Below are 11,039 nucleotides of genomic sequence, written 5' to 3' on the forward strand. Positions count from 1 at the left end.
AAACCCTAATCCTTGGTAGCTATTTCTGTAAATGGCCACCCGTGATCCAATTATGTTGAATGACATGTGATAGAGTGCATTCGGAAAGCATTTAAAGCCGTTGACTTTTCCCACATTTTGTTACGTTTACAGCCTTATTTTAAAATGGATTAAATTGTTTTTTTCCCCTCATCAATCTACACACAATACCCCATAACTACATCACAATACCCCATAATGACATCACAATACCCCATAATGACATCACAATACCCCATAATGACATCACAATACCCCATAACTACATCACAATACCCCATAATGACATCACAATACCCCATAACTACATCACAATACCCCATAATGACATCACAATACCCCATAATGACATCACAATACCCCATAATGACATCACAATACTCCAAAGTAAAAACAGGGTTTTAGAAATGTTAGCACATTTATTACAAATAAAAAACTGAAATTTCACATTTACATAACTCTTCAGACCCATTACTCAGGACTTTGTTAAAGCACCTTTAGCAGCAATTATAGCATCTGGGTCTTCTTGGGTATGACGCTACAAGCTTGGCACACCTGTATTTGGGGAGTTTCTCCCATTCTTCTCCGCAGCTCCTCTCAAGCTCTGTCAGGTTGGATGGGGGAGCGTCGCTGCACAGCTATTTTCAGGTTTCTCCAGAGATGTTAAATTGGGTTCAAGTCCGGGCTCTGGCTGGGCCACTCAAGGACATTCAGATACTTGTCCCGAAGCCACTCCTGCGTTGTCCTGGCTGTGTGCTTAGGGTCATTGTCCTGTTGGAAGGTGAACCTTTGCCCCAAGCAGGTTTTCATCAAGGATCTCTCTGTACTTTGCTCCGTTCATCTTTCCCTCAAGCCTGACTACTCTCCCAGTCCCTGCCGCTGAAAAACATCCCCACAGCATGATGTTGCCACCACCATGCTTCACTGTAGGGATGATGCCAGGTTTTCTTCAGAGGTGACGCTGGCATTCAGGCCAAAGAGTTCAATCTTTGCTTCATCAGACCAGAGAATCTGGTTTCTCATGGTCTGAGAGTCCTTTAGGTGCCTTTTGGCAAACTCCAAGCGGGCTGTCATATGCCTTTACTGAGAAGTGGCTTCCGTCTGGCCACACTAACATAAAGGCCTGATTGTTGAAGTGCTGAAGAGATTGTTGTCCTTCTGGAAGGTTCTCCCGTCTCCACAGAGGAACTCTGGGGCTCTGTCAGAGTGACCATCGGGTTATCGGTCACCTTCCTAACAAAGGCCATTTTCCCAGATTATCCCGTTTGGCTGGGCAGCCAGATCTAGGAAGAATCATGGTGGTTCCAAACTTCTTCCATTTAAGAATGATGGAGGTCACTGTGTTTTTGGGGACCTTCAATGCAGCAGACATTTTTTGGTACCCTTCCCCAGATCTGTGCCTCGGCACAATCCTCTCTCAGAGCTCTATGGACAATTCCTTCGACCTCATGGCTTGATTTCTGCTCTGATATGCACTGTCAACTGTGGGACCTTATATAGACAGGTGTGTGCCTTTCTAAATCATGTCCAATCAATTGAATTTACCACAGGTGGACTCCAATCATGTTGTAGAAACAATGCAAAGATAATCAATGGAAACAGGATGTACCTGAGCTCAATTTCGAGTCTCATAGCAAAAGGTGTAAATAAGGTATTTCTGTTTTTTGTTTTTAATGAATTTGCAAAAATGTCAAAAAACATATTTTTGCTTTGTCATTATGGGGTATTGTGTGTAGATTGATGAGGAAAATAAATAAATTAATACATTTTAGGAAAATGCTGTAACGTAACAAAATGTGGAAAAAGGGAAGGGATCTGAATACTTCCCCAAATGCACTGTAAATTAATTATGGTACGCTATGATGTCACCGGTGTTGTATTTGCCATATGGTGTGTATTAAAACAGCAATGGATCCTGTGACCTACAGGACATCACAACAATAGGCGAGCACTTCCTGAGTCCAGCATCAAAAACCATGATGTTTAATGAATGCAGAGTCTGATGTGGTCTTTGATAGCTGGATTATTCAGCTCAGAGCGCTTCGGGCAAGTGATGTATTGAGTCAACATAGTAATTGATAGAGACAAGAGTCCTTTCATGCACTATCATCTTGCTGCTGCCTACCTAACGTTAAATCACCTTGACACAGCTGTGTTTCTACCTTGTAATGAGATGAATCGTTTAAGGGGTGATTTCTGTGTGATAACTGATTTATTTACTTCCGTTTGATTAATTGACAAACTAGAACTTTTCCCCTAAATCACACATAGATACTAAAACAATTATGGGAAAGTTACGCAAGACATTTGAGTAACACACACCTATTTCAAAAGTGAGGTAGCCTTTTGAGCTGATTCTTAATGAAATCAATGAATCAAACTGAAGTAAATGAATCAACCTGAAATAAATGAATCAAACTGAAGTAAATGAATCAAACTGAAGTAAATTAATCAACCTGAAATAAATCCTCCTCAAATGCAAGATATGTATATCAATCAAACTTCAATCAAATGTATTTATAAAGCCCTTTTTACATCAGCCGATGTCACAAAGTGCTATACAGAAACCCAGACCTAAAACCCCAAACAGCAAGCAATGCAGATGTAGATGCATGGCGGCTAGGAAAAACTCCCTAGAAAGGCAGGAACCTAGGAGAAAACCTGGAGAGGAACCAGGCTCTGAGGGTTGGCCAGTCCTCTTCTGGCTTTGCCAGTTGGAGATTATAACAGTACATGTCCAAGATGTTCAAACGTTCGTAGAACGGTCAATAATAATCACAGTGGTTGTAGAGGGTGCAACAGGTCAGCACCTCAGGAGTAGATGTCCCACGTTGACTATCCATGGCCTTTGAGATTAACTTTCAGTTGGCTTTTCATAGCCGATCATTCAGAGTTAGAGACAGTGTCCTTTAACCATTTGTACATTGTTAAAACACTGTATATATATATAATATGACATTTGTAATGTCTTTATTGTTTTGAAACTTCTGTATGTGTAATGTTTACTGTTCATTTTTATTGTTTATTTCACTTTATATATTCACTTTATATATATTCTACCTCACTTGCTTTGGCAATGTTAACACATGTTTCCCATGCCAATAAAGCCCTTGAATTGAATTGAATTGAATTGACAGCAGGTGCCGTAGAGAGAGAGAGTCGAAAACAGCAGGTCCGGGACAAGGTACTGTAGCACGTCCGGTGAACAGGTCAGGGTTCCATAGCCGCAAGCAGAACAGCTGAAACTGGAGCAGCAGCACGACCAGGTGGACTGGGGACAGCAAGGAGTCATCAGGCCAGGTAGTCCTGAGGCATGGTCCTAGGGCTCAGGTCCTCCGAGAGAAAGAGAGAATTAGAGAGAAAGAGAGAGAGAATAAGAGGGAGCGTACTTAAATTCACACAGGACACTGGATAAGACAGGAGAAATAGTCCAGATATAATAGACTAACCCTAGCCCCCCCAACACATAAACTACTGCAGCATAAATATCAGTAGGACCTTGGAATACATGCAGACTGAGCAATCAACCCAATCCACCTTTGCATCACTTATGTCCAAGAAGTTTGCCCAATCATTTTCAGCCTTATGCAAGAATAGCTTCTAGCAGCTCATATTTTCAGCTCCGATGGTCGCTCCACATAAATATTATCTCCAATTCATTCTATTAATTTGTTTTTCAAATCACACTGCACTGACTGTTTGGCCCACAGTACACAACAACAATTCCACTTATCTGCCCTTAATTATTAGTTAGCCACACTGCCTGTCAGAACATAGAGATGGGGGAATGCGGGACCATGGCCCAATGGGGCCTTGAAATAGAATCAGACACCAGCATGTACCTGTTCGCTACCCTAGGATCACGCCAACATTAATGCGCTATCAATATTGATTGATAAAAATACACACGAGGGAATATGAAAGAATCCATTTAAATACATTAGAGTGAATTTATTTAATCAATTCCAAGCAAGCAATACAGAGCAGGTGTAATCATTTGATTCTCCCTGCATGATCCACGGTGGCTGGGTTCTGATCCATGGTGGCTTGGTTCTGGTCCATGGTGGCTGGGTTCTGGTCCATGGTGGCTTGGTTCTGGTCCATGGTGGCTGGGTTCTGGTCCATGGTGGCTGGGTTCTGGGCCATGGTGACTTGGTTCTGGTCATGGTGACTGGGTTCTGGTCCATGGCAGCTGGGTTCTGGTCCATGGTGACTGGGTTCTGCTCATGGTGACTGGGTTCTGGTCCATGGTGGCTGGGTTCTGGTCCATGGCAGCTGGGTTCTGGTCCATGGTGACTGGGTTCTGGTCATGGTGACTGGGTTCTGGTCCATGGTGGCTTGGTTCTGGTCATGGTGACTGGGTTCTGGTCCATGGCAGCTGGGTTCTGGTCCATGGTGGCTTGGTTCTGGTCATGGTGACTGGGTTCTAGTCCGTGGCGGCTGGGTTTTGGACCATGGCGGCTGGGTTCTGGCACATGGAGGCAGGCGACTGTGTTCTGGCACATGGCGGCTGGGTTCTGGTCCTTGGCGGCTGGGTTCTGGTCCATGGCGGCTGGGTTCTGGTCTATGGTGCCTGGTGGCTGTGTTCTGGTCCATGTTGGATGGGCTCTGGTCCATGGCAGCTGGGTTCTGGCATATGGCGGCTGGGTTCTGGCACATGGCGGCTGGGTTCTGGTCCTTGGCGGCTGGGTTCTGGTCCATGGTGGCTGGGTTCTGGTCTATGGTGCCTGATGGCTGTGTTCTGGTCCATGTCAGATGAGCTCTGGTCCATGGTGGCTGGGTTCTGGTCTATGGTGGCTGGTGGCTGGTGGCTGGGTTCTGGTCCATGTCGGATGGGCTCTGGTCCATGGCAGCTGGGTTCTGGCACATGGCGGCTGGGTTCTGGTCCATGGCGGCTGTGTTCTGGTCCATGGCGGCTGGGTTCTGGTCCATGGTGGCTGGGTTCTGGTCTATGGTGCCTGGTGGCTGTGTTCTGGTCCATGTCAGATGAGCTCTGGTCTATGGCGTCTGGGTTCTGGTCTATGGTGGATGGTGGCTGGGTTCTGGTCCATGTCGGATGGACTCTGGTCCATGGCAGCTGGGTTCTGGCACATGGCGGCTGGGTTCTGGCGCATGGCGGCTGGGTTCTGGTCCATGGCGGCTGGGTTCTGGTCCATGTCGGCTGTGTTCTGGTCCATGGCTGCTGCTGTCTGGGTTCTGGTCCATGTCAGATGGGTTCTGGTCCGTGGTGGCTGGGTTCAGGTCCATGGTGGCTAGGTTCTGGTTCTAGTGTCTGGGTTCCGGTCCATGGCAGCTTGGTTCTGGTCCATGGCGGCTGGGTTCTGGTCCATGAGCGGCTTGGTCCATGAGCACCCTTTATCTTTCCAAGATAGGGTCAAGTATATGGGCCGAATGTCGCCTCCCATTTCGAAATTTGAAAGACGCTAACACATGCGAAATCGTGATTTGTCCAAATAACCAGTAACTAAAAACCTAAACACCTCAACAACCCCTGCTCTTATCCCGAACATCCTAGTAATTCCCAACATATTCTACAGCAACAATTATGTTTAGTTAGCTCTGTCCACGAGAGATTTTGGTTGTGACAATATTTAAAGAATATTGGCAAACCCTGTTATAAATTAAATGAAATTAACAGATCCCACATCTGACAACATAATTGTGTTTTTACAGGTTCGCGTAATTTGCAAGGAAAGCGTTATTGATGTTATACTGTCTCGTGTAGTATATTATGGAGAAAGATATTTACACGTGATCATATAGCAGAGTAGCTGATATCAATTACATTACATATGTGGCATATTTAAAAAAATATGTTTTAAATATTTTTTATTTAACCTTTATTTAACTAGGCAAGTCAGTTAAGAACAAAATCATATTTACAATGACGGTCTACCCCGGCCAAACCCGAACGACGCGGAGATTTTGGTATCATTCACTGTTACTCTACAACAATTATAATTGGTCAAACAATTCACTACAATTTCTTGCAAACATATGTTGTTCTTGTTTCATGTTGATTATATTATTGTTACTCCATGTGCTGCACTGTAATTAAGCTACTGATTCCCCATTATCACTACGTGTCTCGTTAAATAAGCATCCTGCCTTACTTCTTAATTGGCCAAGAGATAAACATCACGGTGCACTAGCATGCCTTATTCCACTCTGTAGTTTACATCATCAAGATTACCTTGAAGGGAATCATCCGATTTGCATACATCGAGTTATGTAATCCTTCATACTAGAACTAATTGGACAATGTACAGTATAGCAGAATAATGTCGGCCCAATATATATATATATATAAATTATTAACCAAAGGTTTGGCATGACGTGACAAGGAGTTGAAATTATAGTACAGACTCAGGGCACACGCAACCAGTTCGTTTAGGCCAATTGCAGTGCATTCATTGGTTTCCAGCTACAGCAAGATGGCAAACAGTTATTATAAGGTTTCATATAAACCTGAAAATATAGATAAGTAGGCGCCAAAACATACTCTAGCCTATACCTACAGAATATATAGTAATACCTGCAGCACACCGCCTGAAACAAGCTCCAAATGTCAGAATTGCCCCCAATTTCAACTTGCTCCTACTTCAGAGCACGTGAATCCAGGAGGCGGCTCCAGCGGCGCCCAGATGAGGAAGGTTGGTAAGCAGGAGAGAGGAGTGCACTATAAGAAGCGTCAAAACAATTATTAAGCCACGGTCGAGAGGCGGAGAGCGGTAGTGTGCACAATGAAGACATAACACGGGAGATTTTACTTGACTAACTGAATTGTTGTCCATCCGAAGCCGAGGACCCAGAAGCTTTTGGCAGCGCCGTGAAGATTTCTGGGCGCCTCGCATTGAAGTGGGTTCTGGTAGTGCACTTATCTCTCCCGTGCTGTCGCCTGGCTACCTTTCAAATACCGGCAAAAAAATACATGACAAAAACACTTACGTTTCAGCACCTTAAGCGAGGACAGCTCCTTTCCCTGGCGTAACATTCAAAGACTCAATTGGAGCCTGCACTTCTGAGCGAATTGAAACATTCTGCCTCTTGTTCCAGAACTCTTCGTACGTATGGACACTCCCAGTGTCGCTTACTGTATCTGTATTGCGAGCCTTAAAGTAGCTTAAAAATCCATCGTCGCAGAATCAGGAATTGACTTCAAGCTCAATATGTACCAGGGTCATTTGCAGGTAAGAGGTTTTGTTCTTTTGAAATATAAATGCATTATATGTGTGTATGAGGGTGATGTTGAATAGCTTACATGTCAACTCTGTAGAAGGTGATTTATCATGTAGCCTAGTTCATGCCAAGGACGTTTCTACATAGGGAATATGAGGTAGCCTAATAATGGAATACTAGGAGACAATTAGACGATGACCACTGTGGTGTCGTGACTGTAAAAATAACTGTCAATTGGCCGTAGGACCTATGTTTTATAGCAACGCGACAGGGTCTGTTTATTTTGTCCCATCACAGACCGTAGTGACTCGCGCTCTCCGATAATGATATGATCACTTCAACTGCTGCTTTAGAAAATGCAGCGCTATTTAAATAAACAAGAAACAATTCATAGTCAGTGTCACGTTGGCAATCTTTGACTTCCGGGACGTACATTTGAACCTCTTTTATGTTTCATGTGCGTTTTTATTGAATAATGTAGAGCACCGCCTTGATATAGGGCACTTGCGGTGCCTATAGTTTAACCTTGACGACCACCTTTGTCTCGACAGCTTGGTTTCTATTGAGATAAAATTCTGTCCCCAGAGTAGCCCATGTTCCTGCATGTAAACATAATTGCGCCCACAAAAAGTCAAATAAGCGTTCCAATTATGTCGACGTGACTGGAAACAATGGCATGGGAGATACAGGAATCTGATGTAAAATTCTTTGGGAAGATATTCTTTGCTCAAGTTGAATAGTTTATTTATGACATTTATATGATCCACAATCAAAAGTATTATCATTCAAATGCTCGACATATGATAAAAGTTCATTTGACCTCAAGAGAGCTCTGCCCTCATACAATTCAGTGAGTTTGAAACAGTGAAACCGTAGTACAGTAGTCATGATATCTATAAGATTGCTCAAATAAATAAACATATCATGAAAGTAATCAAAAGTACACTTACAATGAATGAATGTCATACTGTTACCAAACCTATGTCCCATCCCTTTCATGGTAATCTTTTTGTCAGTAAAATGACAAATCACAATATAAAACCTCTTGAAGACAAGCTGTACCAAGATTGATGACTTGTCGAGATTTTGTTGATTAGATAAATAATTGATTCATGGATTCAAATCAGTGGTGGTCGGTGCCATTTAAGATGATGGAGATCGTAAAAAAAAAAAATGAATGAGCATGGCCTTATTTCTATTAAAGCATATTTGGATGACTGTCATTCATATTCCATTCACCCAGCTCAATGTAACATCGATAGATTTAGGCTACTACATGATACTAACATTTTCCCTATACCCATCATGAGGTTGCAACCTAGCCTACAAATTAAGGTTTACAACGTAGGTGCACAGGTCGAGATATATATATATTTTTTAATCACGGTGACAGACAGTGACACATTCAATACTGCCTTACACACTATTGCCTGCGTCTAGCTGATCTAAGGTGTAGTCATTAGTCCAACAGTTGCAATCAAGAGTTTCTATTGGACAAATTCAGAACTATATTAAATATAGTGCCCGTTTTGTTCCATTTACTTCCATTTAAGAAACGTTTTTCAACAGAATGGGCGGAATGAATACACCCCTGATCACCGCAAACACAGTTCACTTTCATAGCAGCCACGTACAAACAGCATGATCATTTACTCGTTCTATAATTTATTCTCGCATCTACTCGCTCTTCTCCTCTCACCTTTTCCCTTTGCTTGTGGACTTCAGTGCACATTACAACAGCTGTCTGTGACCAGGCAAAAAAAAAACTTCCAATCCAAACCTTCATACCATAACCGCTAACCGCTACACACAGCCTAAATCGATGACACCGTATTAACTAATACGTCACAGTTAACATAGCCATCTATTAGAAATAACACGTTAACTTCTTACGGCTGAGAACACGTTAACTGGATCGACTTGACAACAGTCAGTGAAAGTACAGGGCGCCAAATTCAAACAACAGAAATCTCATCATTAAAATTCCTCAAACATACAAGTATTTTACACCCTTTTAAAGATAAACCTGTTGTTAATCCCACCGTGGTGTGCTTTCGTCGCTTTACGACGAAAGCACACCATCTTCTTATGTTAGGTCAGTACCTAGTCACAGAAAAATATAGCAATTTTTTCAGCCAAAGAGAGGAGTCACTAAAAGCAGAAATAGAGATAAAATTAATCACTAACCTTTGATGATCTTCATCAGATGACACTCATAGGACTTCATGTTACACAATACATGTATGTTTTGTTCGATAAAGTTAATATTTATATCCAAAAATCTTAGTTTACATTGGCGCGTTATGTTCAGTAATGTTTTGCCTCCAAAACATCCGGTGATTTTGCAGAGAGCCACATCAATTTACAGAAATACTCATAATAAACATTGATAAAAGATACATGTGTTTTACATGGAACTTTAGATGAACTTCTCCTTAATGCAACCGCTGTGACAGATTTTAAAAAAACTTTACGGAAAAAGCACACCATGCAATAATCTGAGTACGGCGCTCAGACACAAAAGCAAGCCATACAGATACCCGCCATGTTGTGGAGTCAACAGAAGTCAGAAATAGCATTATAAATATTCACTTACCTTTGATGATCTTCATCAGAATGCACTCCCAGGAATCCCAGTTCCACAACAAATGTTTGTTTTGTTCGATAAAGTCCATCATTTATGTCCAAATACCTACTTTTTTTTCGGGCGTTTAGTTCAAAAATTCAAATTCATGACGCGTAGGCCAGACAAAAAGTAAAAAAATACCACTACAGTTAGTAGAAACATGTCAAACGATGTATAGAATCAATCTTTAGGATGTTTTTAACATAAATCTTCAATAACGTTTCAACCGGTAATTCCTTTGTCTTTAGAAACGAAAAGGAACGCAGCTACCTCTCAAAGGGGCGCGCCTGAGTGAGCTCGTGGCTCTCTGCCAGACCCCTGACTAATCATCTCTCATTCTCTCATCCTCCACAGTAGAAGCATAAAACAAGGTTTTAAAGACTGTTGACATCTAGTGGAATAGATGACCCCATAGACACTGTATATTGGATAGGCAAACCTACAAACCTCAGATTTCCCACTTCCTGAATTTTTTTCTCAGGTTTTTGCCAGCCATATGAGTTCAGTTATACTCACAGACATCATTCAAACAGTTTTAGAAACTTCAGAGTGTTTTCTATCCAAATCTACTAATAATATGCATATCATAGCTTCTGGGCTTGAGTAGCAGGTAGTTTACTCTGGGCACCTTATTCATCCAAGCTACTCAATACTGCCCCCAGCCATAAGAAGTCTATAATCATGCAGTGCAGTGTACAGCAAGCTGTTTAGCAGTTAAACCGGCGGGCCCCAGTGGCAAAACATTAATAAAACCAAAAGCTTACCATGACTTGGAAGAGTTCTAGTGTTTGATAGCCATAGCCAGCTAGCTAACGTAGCATCCCTCTCTATTAGAGTCAGGTGCTCTCTCTCTTGCATCTCCTTCATTTTTGAAGAAATTAATTTGTTCAAAACTGCTAAACTATTGCCTATCTCGCTTTTTGAGTCAACTACTCACCACATTTTATGCACTGCAGTGCTAGATAGCTGTAGCTTGTGTTTTTAGTACTATATTCATTTTCTGATCCTTTTATTGGGTCGACAACATTCAGTTCATACTGCAAGAGTTCTGATAGGTTGGAGTTGTCATAATTACTGTGTAAGTCTGTGGTGAGAACCATGAGCCTCCTAGGTTTTGTATTGAAGTCAATGTACCAAGAGGAGGACAGAAGCTAGCAGTCCTCCGGCTTCATCATGGTGCTGTCCTACAGAGTGCTGTTGAGGCTACTGTAGACCT

The 11,039-nt window shown here is 42.3% G+C and overlaps 1 protein-coding gene across 9 annotated transcripts in view; it reads left to right on the forward strand.

The window, feature by feature from the left end:
• Positions 1–6,622: 6,622 nt before the first annotated feature.
• The window catches only part of pex5la (peroxisomal biogenesis factor 5-like a), a 180,795-nt gene continuing 176,378 nt past the window's right edge, over positions 6,623–11,039 (forward strand). For 3 of the 9 annotated variants that reach the window (XR_005053504.2, XM_090238642.1, XM_090238711.1), the window contains exon 1: positions 6,651–7,208. Coding sequence is in view for 5 of the 9 variants with exons in the window: in XM_090238642.1 (XP_090094768.1) it covers positions 7,188–7,208 (21 nt within the window). In the remaining 4 variants the exon portion in view is untranslated. Of the gene's footprint in view, positions 7,209–11,039 lie in introns of all 9 variants that reach the window. The other 6 variants (XR_016496882.1, XM_036989311.2, XM_036989309.2 and 3 more) reach the window with 4 other exon arrangements.

Source organism: Oncorhynchus mykiss, chromosome 1 (assembly GCF_057628025.1).
Source record: "Oncorhynchus mykiss isolate SJ-2025 chromosome 1, ASM5762802v1, whole genome shotgun sequence".
Classification (NCBI taxonomy): Eukaryota; Metazoa; Chordata; class Actinopteri; order Salmoniformes; family Salmonidae; genus Oncorhynchus; species Oncorhynchus mykiss.